The sequence below is a fragment of the Crocuta crocuta genome, unplaced genomic scaffold, assembly GCF_008692635.1.
Source record: "Crocuta crocuta isolate KB4526 unplaced genomic scaffold, BGI_CrCroc_1.0 scaffold221, whole genome shotgun sequence".
In the NCBI taxonomy this organism is placed as follows: domain Eukaryota; kingdom Metazoa; phylum Chordata; class Mammalia; order Carnivora; family Hyaenidae; genus Crocuta; species Crocuta crocuta.
The window spans coordinates 2,910,926-2,928,447 of NW_027528610.1; the positions used below are offsets into that span (position 1 = coordinate 2,910,926).

The 17,522-nt window shown below is 38.7% G+C and overlaps 1 protein-coding gene across 4 annotated transcripts in view; it reads right to left on the reverse strand.

Annotated features, from left to right (window-relative positions):
- The window catches only part of LOC144223912 (uncharacterized), a 166,943-nt gene continuing 149,421 nt past the window's right edge, over positions 1-17,522 (reverse strand). The window contains exons 3-5 of one of the 4 annotated variants that reach the window (XR_013332869.1): positions 1,579-1,672; positions 650-764; positions 1-310 (exon numbers count right to left, since the gene is read on the reverse strand). Coding sequence is in view for 1 of the 4 variants with exons in the window: in XM_077754698.1 (XP_077610824.1) it covers positions 740-764; positions 1,579-1,672 (119 nt within the window). In the remaining 3 variants the exon portion in view is untranslated. Of the gene's footprint in view, positions 765-1,319; positions 1,673-17,522 lie in introns of those variants that run through there. The other 3 variants (XM_077754698.1, XR_013332870.1, XR_013332871.1) reach the window with 3 other exon arrangements.

Genomic DNA, 17,522 nt, shown 5'->3' on the forward strand with positions numbered 1-17,522 from the left:
AGCAGGCTCCAGGCTCTGAGCTAGCTGTCAACACAGAACCGATGCAGGGCTTGAACCCACGAACCATGAGATCATGACCTGAGCCAAAGTCAGACACTCAGGTGCCCCAATGCATAGCTCTTCATTGATGAAAATTGAATCAGAAAAATGATACAAATAAAGTTTCCTGCAAACATGCGTCATGCAGAGAAACGACTCAAAAAAGAGCAGACAAAACTTGAAAGTAGCAGCGAATACCTTCAACTCAACTACAAAAGCATCTCTTCATCTCCAGGCTAATTTGGATACTTTTAGGATCCATCTCTGTCTTCTAAGAGTGAAAACAATACATAAAGTTACTTAAGCATTAAAAAAAACCAAACAAACCCATAAGCATTGTTCTAAAGCCCATCAGGACCATGTCCTATAAATAACACAATTATCAGATATGAACGAAGTTAGAATTTCATACTGGTTTAGATGAGGAATCTATTCTAGCATAGGCATCCTACCAGAAACCTCATTTCAATCGTGAGCTCCAATATCTGAGAGCTCATGGAAGTTCAAACGCAGTCTCCAGTCTTCCCTGAAATTCTAGAATGGATTTGGCTTAAACACAATGAGGCTTGATAATTTCATGTTAGCACTTCCTCAGTATTCACAGACTTACTATTATGCTCTGATATGATGTATCCCCATGTCAATAATATGGTTTGAAGCTGAGGCTCATTGCCTTTTGTGCCCAGAAGAGAGGTTTGGTTCAGTTCGTGGGACTGGTGCATACTCTGTAAATTCAGAACAAGAAGCAAATTTAATTAGAGAAGTTCAGATGGTGCTGTATTGCTTTGTATAATAAAACAAATTATACTGAAATAAAAATAAACTCTCTCAAAAATAACTCTTTCTCAAAAATAAAATAAACATGAAATTTTTTTAAAAAAATTTTAAAAAGGGGGTGCCTGGATGGGCTCAGTCGGTTTTAGCACTGACTTCAGCTCGGGTCATGATCTCATGGTTTATGAGTTCGAGCCCCGTGTCGGGCTCTGTGATGACAGCTAGCTCAGAGCCTGGAGCCTGTTTCAGATTCTGTTTCTCCCTCTCTCTCTGCTCCTCCCCCACTCATGCTCTGTCTCTCTCTGTCTCTGTCAAAAATAAACTAAATATAAAAAAATTAAAAAATATATTTAAAATTAAAAAAATAAGGATAGAAACTGAATGGACACCTCAGAAACTCAAGAGAGATTTGGGGAACATATTCCCAGGGAAAAAAAGAGAGGGTGTTCCCCAGGTGTGCAAATCTTTGGGAAGTAAGACATCTGGAAAGGGAGTTGACAAAGCTTTGTGGAGGGGCCTGCTGTGTAACCATCTGCATCTCCCCGAAAAAGCCTAAGTAAGAAACAGTGTGGGTTGCCAATGCTTCGGGAGCTGAATGTGCATTTTGTCCTGGGTACAATTATTGGTCTGGCTGGCTCTCAGGGCCGTGGGCGTTTTTACTCAGGTTGTACGTAAAACAGAAGACAGTCTTCTGTCTGTGACCCAATGGGCAAGGGCAAGAATATTCCCCTTTGGTGATGACTAAGTCCATCGTGGCTCCCTCACAGGGTTTCCAGGAAGGCTGATTTGGATTCCGACCCACTGTCTTCTCTACTCATGGAAACATAGCTTCGTCTTCTCCATCCAAATTGCCAAAAGTCTGTGAGACAACATCAGAGCAGAAGAGGGAAGAAAGTGGTAGACACCGCGTGATGAATACACAAATCTCCTTACAAGTAACGCTTATGGAGCCTGATGGACCACGCATCTGAACGAACATAGATTATTCTATAGAAACCCAAACTCCATACCTTTTCCTCGACTAAGGTCAGGAGCTTTGAGTCTACCACTGGACAATTGAGAGATGACATAATTTAGAAACATCAAAACAATGTCAAGCAACGCAATTATGAGTACTAGATGCAGTAAATATGAGTAAAAGGATCAATCTGATTCACAGAAAAGGGTGACGTGTGTAATGAACGTTCTAGATATCAATCAGCCTTTCCTGTAAAGCAGCAGCCTAGGCCATCCCAGAGGGAATTGTTTCGGAAAGAAACCACCGAAGAAACGAGACAAAGTTTTGTGGACTTGGAAGTCGCTCCATCGAGGAAAGAAACAGTCCATTTGAGGGACTTGTTGAGGAAGACATGGATGAAAGGAACCAGGGACCTGGGAGAGAAAACAAGGCGACTTTTTTCGGTAACCACAGCTGGCCGGCCTCACTCACTGGCCAGCCATGCGAGCTGTCTTATCTGTGGGATCTTTTGCAAGAGTCTTTTTTGGGGGAAACTCGCCCACTTTCAATAATTGTGCAGGGCTTTTTGGTACCAAACATGCCACTCAAATATTTTTTTAAAAATTCTTGAGTCACCCAAATGATTTTTTTAAATATTTTATTTATTTTTGAGAGAGAGATAGAGACAGCATGAGCAGGGGAGGGTCAGAGAGAGAGGGAGACACAGAATCTGAAGCAGCTCCAGGCTCTGAGCTGTTAGCACAGAGCCCGATGCAGGGCTCGAACCCACGAACCGTGAGATCGTGACCCGAGCTGAAGTTGGACGCTTAACCAACTGAGCCACCCAGGCGCCCCTTGAGTCACCCAGATGATTTTTTACAGTAATGGTTTATTCGGGCTCCTCTAACAGAAGACCAGAGACTGGCTGGCTTCTGAACAGCATCTTCTCTCTATTCAAACATACGGTGCATAATAGGTAACCACATTCAGATTCCTGATAGTGATGACTTGGGGGCCTTACTACAGGGTCATGGAAGCATCTCACCAACAATGTACATATAGATCCATGATGGACATGTATTTATTTTCAACGAACGTAGCTTTAAAAAAGTTCTACCATAAAATTATACTTACATGAAAAAGTGCAAATAAGGCCAAAGTCTTATTATTTTGGTTGCGTTTTTTTTTCTCTCATTCCCCCAAACACACACATGCACATTTTTGTAAAAATACATGTCAGTGTTAAAATAAACTGATCAAATTCAACACTGTTTTAGGCGATAAGATTTTAGGGTATAGGATATGTATACACCTCATCGGGCCTGCATAACTGATAAACATATTAGATTTTTGAGTCGTGTAAATTGTATATCTCTTAGCTTGTATCAGAGGGGTTTGCAAAGTCTTTTTTTTTTTAAAGGTCCAGATAATGGATATTTCTGCCTTTTTTCGTATTCGACTCAGCCATTCAAGTACAATGTGTGAAGCAAAACAAACTGTCAAGGTCTCCAATACTAATAGACCTTAGAAGTAGCCCCCCCCGCCTTGCTCTTCTTAAAACTTTGCTCGTGTGTTCTCATTTCTAACGCAAGGAACGTGGATCTTGGAATCCTGCAGAGGAGACTTCATTGAGGATGGGTAACTTCATTGCTGTCTTGGTGGGTTAACCGTCTCCCATCTAGTTTGAAAATGTGCAGGTCATCACCCCCAGAACGCTGTCACAAACACTGATGAAAACCTGGTGTGGGTTGAAGTCTAGAGCACACACTAAGAGTCATTACTTCACTTATATCAATTTGTTGCCACTCTGTCAAAATCAGCAAAAGCAGCAAACCGTGGCTATTTTTTCACACCTTACTCCATGTTAATTCAACAAAATAAGTGTTTTCCTTCACTCAATTTTCCAAGTCAGTAAAACAGAGTGGTTAGACACGCAGCCTGGTTTCAACCACTTGTTGACTCCTCCAAGTGTTTTCTGACCAAAACCAGAGATTGTGTTTGGTTCTGTTATCGTATCAAGACATGAAATGGTAGAAATGCACGTACATCAAATGTACCCTCCACATGTCTGCAATTAAACTTTAGAGAGTGTAAGGGATACCATTTATCTCCATCATAATTTTATTCCGTCCCTCAGGAAAGGAACAGTATGGTCACATTTCCGAAGGCGGAGGTTCACAGAGAGGCACTGGATGTAATTTTGCAAACAATTGCAGCCAGCTGAAGGGGTAAATTGACTTCCTTTCCGCTGTCATAATCTCATTCTTTCTTGGCTCTTTCCATTTGCGGGTGCCCTCATCAGAGATATTTAGTCCCTTCTTAGAGCTTTTCTACAATGTTAACATACACACCGAGGTAGAAAAAACAATCTATGGGGATTATGGGTCTCCGTGATTTTATGCCCCAGTAGATGATGGTGTTATGTGGGGCAGGTAGCATGTCTTATCTATTCTAGTTTTCTAGATTTTTCAGCTCAGTATTGGACACCTGTTAGATATCCAATAGATATTTAGTAAGTAAAATAATCAATTTGATCAAATAAACCACAGGAATAAAGCCAGACAGGGAGATAGAAGATAATTTAAATGTAAATGTTACCATTGATCCTTTTGGTTGCATTTAGTATGTCTCCTATTCTAACATCATTATGATTGTTAACAGGAAATTCTTCAATACATTTCACTGGTTTCTTAGATTTTCCTTCTGCAAAGCACTATAGATTCTCAAGGATGATAAGAGAGTTCAATTGTTAAGATTTTAGGTGACAGCAGTTATTAGCATGATTATCAAATGCATGATTTGCCTTTTGTGACACGAACAATTGTGTCTTTCTTGTTGTTTTTCTCAAAACGTGTTAAGTAAATGACTCTATCCATAAATGACTCCTCAGAGGGAAGGAACATTAAAACAAAACTACTCTTGTCTTTGCAGAAACTATTTTATTTTTCTAAGTTTATTTATTTAGAGAGAGACAGGGAGAGGGAGAGAGAATCTCAAGCGGGCTCTTTGCTGTCAGCACAGAGCCCAACGTGGGGCTCGAACCCACAGACCATGAGATCATGACCTGAGCGAAAATCAGGAGTCAGGTGCTTAACCAACTGAGCCACTCAGAGACCCCTCAGAACCTATTTTAAAAGTAAAGGTGCTATATGTGGATTTGAGACATATACGATTAATGGGAAATAAATGTGGGGCTTGGTGATAAACAAAACTGCCCAGGTACTAACCACATGCATCTTCAGCTTTTGAAATCCAGTTGAGATAAATGTGAATTCACCTACACAGTGAACCAAGGTTAATTTTCTTAGTGGTACCACATTTCCGACTCAGAGGTTAGCCAGCGTTTGGACACACTGTATTATTTTCAAGGTAGACAAATGCTTTGCAAGAAACATATTCTGGATTACTCTTCCCACAACAGGATCTCCAACATTGTTTTTGATAGATGGAAGCTAGTATGCATGATTTGGTATATGTGTTCATCTAAATTTAGCATTCATATCAAAGTGTTAATTGCTATCTGCATTCACATATATCCTGTTTAAGAAGCAAAAGGAGATAGTCTTTGGATTATTTTTACAGTTAAGTTCCTTGTGTAAGATGTAGAATTGGAGAGGCACTGTTTGATCATCATTATTACATGTGCTATCTCTTATTCACACTGATTATCCTTTGACACTCAACGCTACTTGGAAAATATTGAAAGAATCTAGTACGAGTGATCCTCATTACACTGGCATCATTTTGTAACAGTAAAAATCCACTCACAATGCACCCTTTGGAAATGTTACCTTGCTATCCCCAAGTAAAAATTTTAAAGATTGAGAATATTCCACAAAAAGAAAAGTATGTGTGGACACAAATGTGTTTTTCCTTATTCTTGATATCATTTAAGTCATGTTAATTGCCTGCATATGGTTTACATGAAGATTTCATCATTGGTAGTTTTATCTGGGGTCAATAATGAACCCCATGTCGATATATGTTTGAATTTCCATGGCAACGTAAGAGTCCGTTTGGTAGAAACATGATGTGAAAAATAGCTGTTCATTGTCTTCCAAGAATCTCTCTTAATCTCACGAACTGTGAACTTATGACCTGAGCCAAAGTTGGACACTCAACTGACTGAGCCACCCAGGTGCCCTGAGAGTCACACCTTTCTATTTGAATGTCCTGTTAAATCACATCCTTATTTCCTATTATTAACTAGTAATGGAACTCCTCAGATTCTTGTTTGTTGGTAATTCTGCATGGTATTAAAATAATTACCTTGGATCACTTTTAAAGTCTTAACAAAATCCTGGATTTTTTGGCAAGACTTGAAACTGGTTTGTAATATCATGTCAATATTTAGACACCTATCAGTCCAAAAGAAGCCAATTGACAGAAAGAGTTCAATGCGTGCTCTGGGAGAGTTGATGTTCTAAAGAAGTAAGCATAATTATAGTAGGTACAAATTCTGCAGGCAGCCGGTACACTTGGGAATTATCACACGAAACGAAAATGTCCCCCACACCATGCGAAAGTGTAGTTTTCATTCAGATTCCCGATAACATTATGCACATACACCTACAATTTTGAATCAAGGTCCGTATCACAAATAGATCTAAAAGCCAGTGTTGCTGGACGAATTTGTTCAAATTCCAAGTAAAATCAGAATACTGATTTCAAATTTCTATTCACTTTTCAAAACCTGAATAACCCAATTAGCAAGCACCAACACATTTATTCAAATTCTAAATAACACCGGGTACTTACTGTATCAAATTATAATGGTAATTAAATATTTCAAATAACACTAGTTATTATTCCAAATTGTACTTCAAATTTCAGAACCCAAATAACGGTGAGGATAGTGGTACTTAGAGGATTCCAACTTCAAGTCAAGCTGTTGTGCTTATTAACTTATATTCTGACTCTAATTTCCAACTAGAAAATGTATTTACTCACTTAAATTGCAGATAGTGCCTGTGGTCCTATTCATTTACATTTGCACCAAGCACCAGAACTCTTATTACTTCTAATTTCAAATAACACTGCTGTAATTATTAGTTTCTATTTCCAATGAAATTCTAAAATCTAGTATCTGTGATAACACGCACTGCTGCACTTATTAGCTCAAATTCAACATAATACTGATGTACAGTCATGTTCAAATTCTATTTCCAAATCCAGTATTGCACTATCTCATATAATAATCACCGGCGTCCATATCAGTTCTTCTTCACTTAAAATTCTAAAATCTACATAGAACGAAAAACCGACTGGCTCACTTGTTACTTGGAATTCCAGAAATGCTTTTGGAATTGTGAGTCTACCTTGTTCCCAATGTACCAGTCAGAGAATTGTGATGACAAGCAGTGACCTTGTGTTCAAATTCCCAGGGGCACCTGATGGAGTTCTGGGGGAGGTTGTGGATGGTGGGGTTCAGAGCTGATGGCCAAGGAAGAATCCTCGAAGACTTCTTTGGAGCGAAAAGGTGACTTATAAAGCACGGGGACGGGACCCGTGGGCAGGAAGAGTTACACTGGCATAGTGTTAGGTAACTCCTTATACACGCTCAGGTTGGCCTGGGGTCAGGGGTAGAGTAAGTTTCTAAGGAATTTTGCAAGCACTATTTCCAGGACCTTGAGGGGCTGGCTGCTGTTAGTTAAACACCATTTATTACCATTTAGTAAAACCTCAGTCATGAGACCCAGGGGGCCTTATATAATCTTGGGGTATGATTGCCAGCCTATATCCTGGGGCAGTTGAGATAAAGGAAGTAGATTTACACGATCCTGGAGGTTGGAACAATGTTAAGTCGAGGTTCTCTTTGGCCCCCAGCAAAGTGTCCTCATTGAGGCAGCTGAGCTCCTAGAGGAAGGTCACACTGTCCATCTCAAGGATTTGTCAGTAGGCTGTAGGCAGTAAGGGAATTTAGTTTTTCATTTGCCTTGGTTTCCCACATCACCATGGCAAGGACTTACCCCCGTTCCTCTGTTCTGGGGTAGCCGGCAGTGTCTGAGGGATATCACACAGATCTCACCTGCAGGCGGGGTGGGGATGCTAGCTGGTGATCACCTTGTCCCCCGCTCCCTCATCAGCACCCAGGCTTTTAATAGTTCGTATTTCATTCCAGTACCTACGCATCTGAATCACGAGCACTGGTGTAATTATTCATCGGAATTTCAAATAACCCGTACATACGCATCCCAATTTAGATTCCAAACTACCAGTTTACTCATCAGTTCCGGTTTCAAATGAGACAGATTTGCTTATTAATCCCTATCTCAGTGCAATTCCAAAATGCAAATAGAACTGATAACCAGCCTTAGTGCGCTTCCTACCTCACATTTCCAACAACACTGATGTGCGTTTTAGATAGATAGGTGCCAACACTGAGGCAACTTTGCAAACACGCTCAGGTGAACATGTATCTCAAATGCCATTTCTGTTTCAAGAAATTTCAATAAATCTGACCCCAAGCGTCGGTGCCTGCGTGTGGTTCAATCTGCATCCACCTCGCTGCTTTTCGGTTCACATTCCGGTTGGAATATCCAAACATCTAGATTTCCAAGCAAAGCCATAATTACTGGTTCATGTTGTAAGTAACACTGGCGCCCTTATGAATTCAATTTCCAATTCACTATCCAAAATCCAAATCATGGGCATAGAGGAGTATTGGGAAATTTATCTGTTCGAATTCCAAGTAACACAGTAATGAATTCCCAATTAAAATTCCAAAAAGAGAATAATAAAAAGGAAAACGATTAAAAGTACTGGTGAACTTAATAGCTAATATTTAAAATAACACTGGTGTAGTTAGTAGGATGTAGTCCAATATTTAAAGTTCAGTTAGAATTCCACATTCCTAAAATCTCCTGGTAACACATTGCCATTTTAAATTCTTCTTAATGCTGCTGGCAACTCAAATTCAATTTAAAATCCCAAATGGAGTAACACAAAAAATAAAAAAATAAATCCCCAAATCCAAATAGCACCCGTACCAAAGACGGTCACTTTTTTCCTCCCCAAACCAAATAACACTGGTGTAATTCTCTGCTCAAATTTCATTTAAAGTTCCAGCATATGAATTTCTCCAAAAACAACAATTATTCAAATTCCAAATACACACACACACACACACACACTTATGATATATATGTATATATATTCACAGTTCAGAGAACAGTTAACTTCTTAGATCAAACTCAAAATAACAGCGGCTTCCCACTTAATTTTGCCAAAATGTACTACTACATTGATTAGCTAATGATTGTGGACTAGTTATTCAAATTCTAATTCAAATTCCCCCAAATGAAAAAAATACAATGAAAACAAAAACACCTTATAAAAATCAAAGCACTTATTAGCTGAACTTCCAAATGACTTCATTTTCTTACTGGTTCTAACTGCAGTACCAATTTTAAAATTCAAGTAAATTTAATAACCAGCACTGTTATATGCACGTATTCCTCTAAATTCCAATGAACAATGGTATGCATTCACTTGAAATTTCAATCCGTATTCTAACGTTGAATGATTAGTTACAACTAACACCAGTGTATTTATTAACTCAATTATAACACAAATTTTAAATTCCAGACAACAGACTGAAGCTTCCAACTGAAATTTCCAATTGAAATTTCAAAATGGAAATAACACCCATAGCAAGTACTCACATGCTTATTAGTACTTATTAGCTGTAAGCGCAAATAACAGTGATTAATTACTAACTCAAATTTATCAAATCAAATTTGGTCATCTAAATAAATCCTATAACACATACTTGTGCACTTACAGGCTCAGACTAAAATAACACTGGTATACTCACTGATTTAAATTCAACTTGAATACAAAGCAAATTCTCATTTCTAAATAACACTAGTACATTCGTTAGTTGAATTCCAAATTAAAAGTCAAACACATAAATAAGACCATAAGAAGGATTGTTATGTATGTTAATTCCAATTCCAAATATCATTGGTTTACTTTTTTGCTCATATTTCAAATCAAATTCCAATATTCAAATATCTCTGGTAAAACGCACTGCCGTACTTATTCATTCAAATCCCAAATAACTCTGATGTACTTATTCAAATTTTCAAATAACAATGATTTATCTAAAAATTCTAATCCCAAATACTACATGCTTTACTCATCAATTCAAATTATAATTCAACTTCCAAAACCCAAAGAACTAGCATAACAAATACTGGTACATTTATTATTTAACATTCTCTGTAAAACCATTATTTTTATTTGTTCAAAATTTTAAAACTAAATACCTCCTAAAACAGGCACTGAGACATGAAGAGGTCGAATTGCAGGTTACAATGGCGGACTTACTGATTCAAATTAAAATACATATTCAAATTTCCAAATAACATTCCTCTTTGATTAATTTCCAAAAAAAAAAAAAACCCACAAATGAACTTAGTTCCAATTTCAACTCAAATAGAGAGCTACTGCTAATACGAGCTCCATTGCACTTAGTGCAAAAGGTAAACATTTGTCATTATTTGTTCAAATTCAAAAATCAAAATGCCTTCTTGGGTTTTTGTTTTTTTTTAATAATCTTTATTTATTTTTGAGAGAGAGACAGAGACAGAGAGTGAGCGAGGGAGGGGCGGAGAGAGAGAGGGAGACACAGAATCTGAAGCAGCTCCAGGCTCTGAGCTGTCAGCACAGAGCCTGATGCGGGGCTCGAACCCACAGACCACAAGATCATGACCTGAGCTGAAGTCGGCCACTTAACCAACTGAGTCACCCAGGGGCCCCTCTAAATATCTCCTTGTAAGCATCTGTGCACTTAATAGTACCGATTGCTCATAACACTGGCAGACTTATCTATGAATATACCCATCTACATCTGAAGTGTATGGAACTCCATAAACAGATATGGGTGTGTTCATATGTGCATGTTCAAAATAACAATGGTACAGTTTTATTTCAACATTCTTTCAAATTTCATGATCTAAACAATGCTGAAAATGAACTTACTAGTTTACTCACTAGTTTAAATGCCAGTAGTTAAAACTTATATTTTTAAACGTCAAATCTGAATGTAAAAATAATCTTTAAAATGTGCCCTTATTGATATATTGCAATGTGTTAATTATGGTATTAATGATAGTACTTACCAGTTTGTAGTCAATTCAAATTCCACTCTCCTAGTAACTCCAGTCATAAAATTTAAATAAAAATTTGAATCCAAATTTCACACAGAACTTTTGTGGTGTTATCTTTTCTTCGTTTTTATTTTTAAAATGTGTTTCATGTTGCCTGACTCAAGGGTATGCTGATTTCATAATAACAGATGGGATAAAAGGAAAAAACAACTTAGAATATGACCAGCACATTGCATTCAGATTATTTCCTCTAATGTTTGTTTTTAATGAAAAAAAAAGGTTCTGTGTCAACTGTACTAAAAAAAGAGGGTCTTTTTAACCTGTAAAACACAAAGACTATTGCATTTATGCATAGCATTCATTATAGCAGAGAAATAAGTACCAAATATTTTTATTAAAACGTTAATGGGGTGCCCGGGTGGCCCAATGGTCAAGAGACTTCAGCTCAGGTCATGATCTTATGGTTCGTAGGTTCAAGCCCCACAATAGGCTCTGTGCCAACAGCTTAGAGCCTGCAGCCTGGTTGGGATTCTGTGTCTTCCTCTCTCTCTCTGCCTCTCCCCTGCTGGCGCTATCTCTCTCTCAAAAATAAACATTAAAAAAATTAATAAAGTTTAGTATTCACAACCAAATAATTAAATATCATCATTGATAGTCAACATAATATATTAACTAAAGACATTAAGTACTAACCATGCTGGTAAAATTATAGGGAAAAGCACATTCCAATTATCTGCCAACGTGTGAGTGAAATATATCATCAATTTTTAAATACAACTTTCAAAACTGTTGAAAGATGTGTAGACATATGTGAAATAAACATGCCTGAGCGCTGAAATGCATCAATGAGGAAAGTGGCAGAGTGATGAATTTGCTTCAGAGAGAGTTTCAGGGAAAGTTTTATGCAGTAGCTATTCAGGAAAGTAACACTACGAGAAGTTTGCTACAAAATTGGTAAGCACAGCATAAGGCAGTAAGAAACGTTGTATTTATGTTTCCTGCCTACCAGAGTTAATTTGCATGGATGGCAGATGAAAGTTATTGATAGCCTATCAGTTTGCAACATGATAACATGTGTTACTATTCGGGTGGTGCATTGACAGCAGATAGTAACACAAACCCGATTACCACCGGCAGGTGGGTACACAGGGCTCAGAGGGATTCTTTAGAGCTCTAGAAAGGGCACACTCTTGGGGCATCTGGGTGGCTCAGTCGGTTAAGCTTCTGACTTTGTCTCAGGTCACGATCTTGTGGTTTATGAGTTCGAGCCCCGCATCAGGCTCTGTGCTGACAGCTCAAAGCCTGGATTCTGCTTTGGGTTCTGTGTCTCCCCCTCTCTCCGCTCCTTCCTCGCTCGTGATTTCTGTCTCTCAAATATAAATAAACTTTAAAAAATGTTTTTTAAAATGAAGAGGCACACTGTCATATTTTTTCCTGATTTCAATTTTCAGAACACCAACATAATGCTAGTCTCCTTCACATAGTATCTTGTCTTTACTGGAATGACAAGCCACTGGGGAAAAATACTATAGTAATGTTTTGTAAATAACTATCACTTAAAAATGAAACTCCTGTTTATAACACAGTCATCATTACCTCTATGATTTTCTTCATTATTAACACTCATTGAATATTCTTAAGTGGGAGGAAAATGGTGACTTTGTGAAAGAGAGGTTGGATTATTCAGGGGATGACAGTAAGTTAGGAAGAGCTGGGGTATTACTTTGTGACATAAGAACATTCTTCCTTTAGGGGCGCCTGGGTGGTTCAGTCGGTTAAGCGTCCAACTTAGGCTCAGGTCATGATCTCACGGTTCGTGGGTTCGGGCCCCGCATCGGGCTCTGTGCTGACAGCTCAGAGCCTGGGGCTGCTACAGATTCTGTGTCTCCCTCTCTCTCTGACCCTCCCCTGCTCACGCTGTCTCTCTCTCTCTTTCAGAAATAAACATTAAAAAAAAAAAAAAAGAATTCAGAGAGGTGGCTGACACCAAGTGAGATCACAAGCAATGAGTGGTGCCGCCTTAATTCTTAACAAAAACATTACAGGCCCCAATGTTTGTGCATGTTTTAGTTGCTGTAACGATAAGATACTTAATTGAATAATGTTCATTTGGGGCACCTGGATGGCCCAGTCAGTTAAGCATCTGACTTCTGATTTCAGCTCAGGTCGTGATCTCACAGTTTGTGAGCTCAAGCCTTGAGTTGGGCTTCACAGTGACAGCAAAGAGCCTGCTTGGGATCCTCTGTCTCCCTCTCTCTCTGCCCCTCCCCTGCTCATACTTGCAAGCATGCTGTCTCTCTCAAGAATAAATAAATTTTAAAAAACCATAAAATGTTCTTTTGCAATCACTAAATTCCACACCTGAAACTAATACTGAACTGTATGTTAACTAGGTGGAATTTAAATAAAAAGTTGGAAAAATAAGAAGTTCTTTCTACATTGTTTTATTGCAATAAATAACAGTAGGCCTTTGGTAGAAAAGACATCCATACAGTTACTGTGTATACTTCTTTAATAATTAAAAGTGATTTAATTATTAAATAGTGATAGCAAAATGATGACTACAACACAATGCATATTTATGTTTCAAAATATTATTAAACCAATAAATTTTGGTAAACATATATCTTAAGGATAAAATAATTTTTGGAGTGCCTAATGCAAAGCAACTAAAAAGAAATTGTTTGGCAGCAAAAATTGTATTTCTGCTAACAGGAGGTATTAAACACCAAAAATCTATGGGAAAAGATGAGAATTAACTGTAGGTGGAGTATTTTACAACATAGCAAATCATGGTTGGAGTCCTCATTCAGGCCGCAGACCGCAGTGAAAGATAGGCTTCCCCATTTACATTGTTGGATTCATTATTATCATACTTTGCAAAACACCTTAGGTTTGCTTCCTCCCAGGAAGGGCACCTGAACTCGTCCGACCATACCATTCATCACTGAAAACTCACCTCCCACCATTCGCTAATTCAAGGGTCTTCCCTGACCCTTCTTCCTGACATCATTTTTCAATACCGGGCCATAAACTGTTCCCCCCACCTCAATCGATGAACTGACATTCATCGGTTTCTCTTGCCAGAAGGAAAAAAAAAATGATCACAAAGAAGAAATGATTACTGGTAAATGTTTAAGCATACAAGATGACACAGTTAAGTATAGGCTCTATGCTGCCCAGGAGGCTTCGGGGACCTGACCACGTTCCATAACTGGAAGTCTGTGCCCTTCAATCGATGCCTCTTGATTCCATGTCCCCCCACCCACTTCTATGAGGTTGGGTATTCTAGATTCCTGTAAGTAGCGTCATTTAGAACTGGTCCTTGAGTGTCTGGCTTATTTCAACAAATTTGCTAAGCATGGTAGATCCTGTCTTAATTGCTCGTATCACAAAATAGTAGTAATAAAGATAATACCTAATAATAAATTGGGCAGGAGAAAGGTTTTGGGAATATTCATGGCATACATTGAGGAGACGATTTCACGGGGATGTCCTTACTCCAAACTCATCAGTTTGTATACACTATGTAGACCTTTCTGTATGTCAATTGTACCTCAGTAAAGTGGTTTTAAAAATAGTAAAGAGGGATTGGCTGGGTGGCTCAGTCAGTTGAGCATCCGACTCTTGATTTTGGCTCAGGTCATGAGATCAAGCCCCGCGTTGGGCTCTGTGCTGACAGTTCAGAGCCTGCTTGGGAGTCTCTCTGTCTGCCTCTCTCCCACTCATGAGCTTTCCTTCTCAAAAATAAAGACTGTAATAAAAAATACTACAAAATTCCAAAATGTTTAACAGATGTGTTTTAAACAACAAAAAAACCTCTCAACAATTTCTGGGGCACCTGGGAGGCTCAGTCGGTTGAGTGTCCGACTTTGGCTCCGATCATAATCTCACTGTTCGTGTGTTCAAGCCCCGTAACAGCTCAGAGCCTGGAGCCTGCTACACATTCTGTGTGTCCCTCACTCTCTGCCCCCTTCCCAACTTGCACTGCATCTCTCTCTCAAATAATAAAAAATAAACATTAAAAAAAATTACTAAAGAACGTCAACAATGGATACTTGGAAGAGCAACAGAATGTACAGGTCAGTTTCATTGACATCTACTTCTAACATGTTTAAATGCTCCCAACCGCAACCTTTTAATTCTGTGATAATACATGCTCATATTTTATGTGGTTACTTAGAGTTAATTCATCTATATTTGTAAGCATATTAAGCTAATTTAACATTAAAATACAACCAGTAAGTTGTTCACTTAAGCTAATAAAAATAGTTGACCTGAAGGCTTATGAGATTATCTATTGGGACCATTTCTGACGGAGCAGTTGTACAAACGGCATTTTTCCAAAGATGTGGGACAGTGATTCCCAACAGATCCATAGTAGGAATGATGTCCTTACAGGGTGCCCGTGTACCTCACCCCTCCTTTTTTATGCCTCGGGTGCTGATGCGCGCTGGATTAGCAGAGCGGAGAGAACCCATCGCACTATGGTTTGGGGTTTTCCCCTGGCAATGCCTGGAACTCAGCAGAACCTCTCTAAACGTTCTCTTGCAAATGTTTCTGTTTATCACGATACAAGAGGTTTATGAAACCATCCACTAAGTAGTTACGTTTTGGCAAATACTCTTGAAAGAAAAAAATGTGTCCACGGGAGAAACAGAAACATGGTTTTGTGGATGTAATAAAAGCCAAATTGTAATGGTTTTTTATAGTTTATTTCTTGATTAAAAAATCAATATTAGATATGTAAATATAAAAGCCCTCTTTCTCTTCAGTTGGCCTTGGATTATGGGTGTTCTCGATCCCAGGTTTCAGAGATAATGGGTCTTTTATTGCATCAGGGCTCACACACAAGGAATTCACTTGAATGGTACGTAGACTAATATTCAGCAAAACATTCACTTCTCTACCTGTGCCATAATCATTGACTTTCTCATTGCAACACCAATAAAAAAAATTCTATTTTGGAGACATTCATTCTATCTGTCCGTCTATCGATCTATCCATCATATCGATCTATCCATCCATCCATCATATCTATCTATCTATCTATTCATCCATCCATCTATCCATCCATCCATCATATCTATCATCTACCTACCTACCTACCTACGTANTTCTATTTTGGAGACATTCATTCTATCTGTCTGTCTGTCTATCGATCTATCCATCATATCTATCTATCTATCTATCTATTCATCCATCCATCTATCCATCCATCCATCATATCTATCATCTACCTACCTACCTACCTACCTAACCTACCTACCTATCCATCCATCCATCCATCCATCCACCCATCATATCTATTTATCTATCTATCCATCCAGTAATCCATCTATCTATCTATCTATCTATCTATCTATCTATCTACCTACCTACCTACCTATCCATCCATCCATCTACCCATCATATCTATTTATCTATCCATTCATTCATCTATCCATCCATCATATCTATCTATCCATTCATCATATTTATCTATTATCTATATATCACCCATAAATCTACCGATCAGTGTCAGCACTGTCTAATAATAAGTTTATATTAGGTAGGGAAAAAATCCAAATTTTCCTATCATTTTCATTAAGCATGCCTAAAAATACCAACTGGCTCTCTTACAAACATTTAATCTGAGACGTGGAAGGACCTCCCATGGACAAGCTGCATATCTTTCTACAGACTCAGGTAAGCGCTGATGCATTATTATTTATTCCCATCAGTACAAACTCTTCATCCTAACAACTGTGGGAGCTACCAAGTTACCATTCAAAGCCCAGGAATTTAAGTTGGTACAGTTAACAACTTTTGGAGGCTTGGGGATGGTTAATATTTTTGCCAGACAGTCCATAACTTAGGTCAAAAGTAGGCCATTTATGTCAAATCTGTAAGGATTGGTCAGCAGTGCCTACACAGCCCTGAACTCTGTGCACACCCAGATGAGTGTGCAGCAGGCAGAGGTGAGTAGTGACCACCTGAGGGTCCATTCCCAACGTCCTGTTTCTTTTCTAAGGAGAATAAAACATCTCACAGAACTTGGTTAATTGCTATGATTGCTTCCGGCACTCAATTCACATCGGACTTCCAAAGCTATGTAGTGAAATAAAGGAGCGCGGGATTTGGTATTAAATTGTCAAGAATTGCTCACAAAAGCTTTCCAGAAGCTTGCTTTTGTGAATGCGGCAAGTCTCATTAAACCCTTCAGACGAATAACTTCACACGCAGCCTCCCATTTCGACTCTGTCCCTGCAACAACAACAAAAAAGGTAAAAATAAAAACACTCTCCTGTCTCCAAAATACTTGAAATGTGCTGTGTCGGTTTGTGAAAGCAAGAAAAGGATTAATTCCTGAAAAGCACACAGCCATCAGAGATCCTGTGAGCAGAGTCAACACGACAGAGGTGCGTTTGTTTGCAGGGATACTAGGTAGCTTTTGTTCAAAATAGAGAGCTCACACCTGCACGGTCAAACGCGGCTGCATATTTATTCAGTGCAGGGGTGGTAAGGAAGGCCTTTGGTAGGAGAAACAAAATACGTGTGTGCACACACAGGCATGCACTTTCTGTTTTACGCCCAACAGAAGGAAGACATAGCTCTCATGAGAGACTAAATCTGAGAGGCTATGAAACTTTTAAGTGAGTCGCAGACAACCTAAAGGC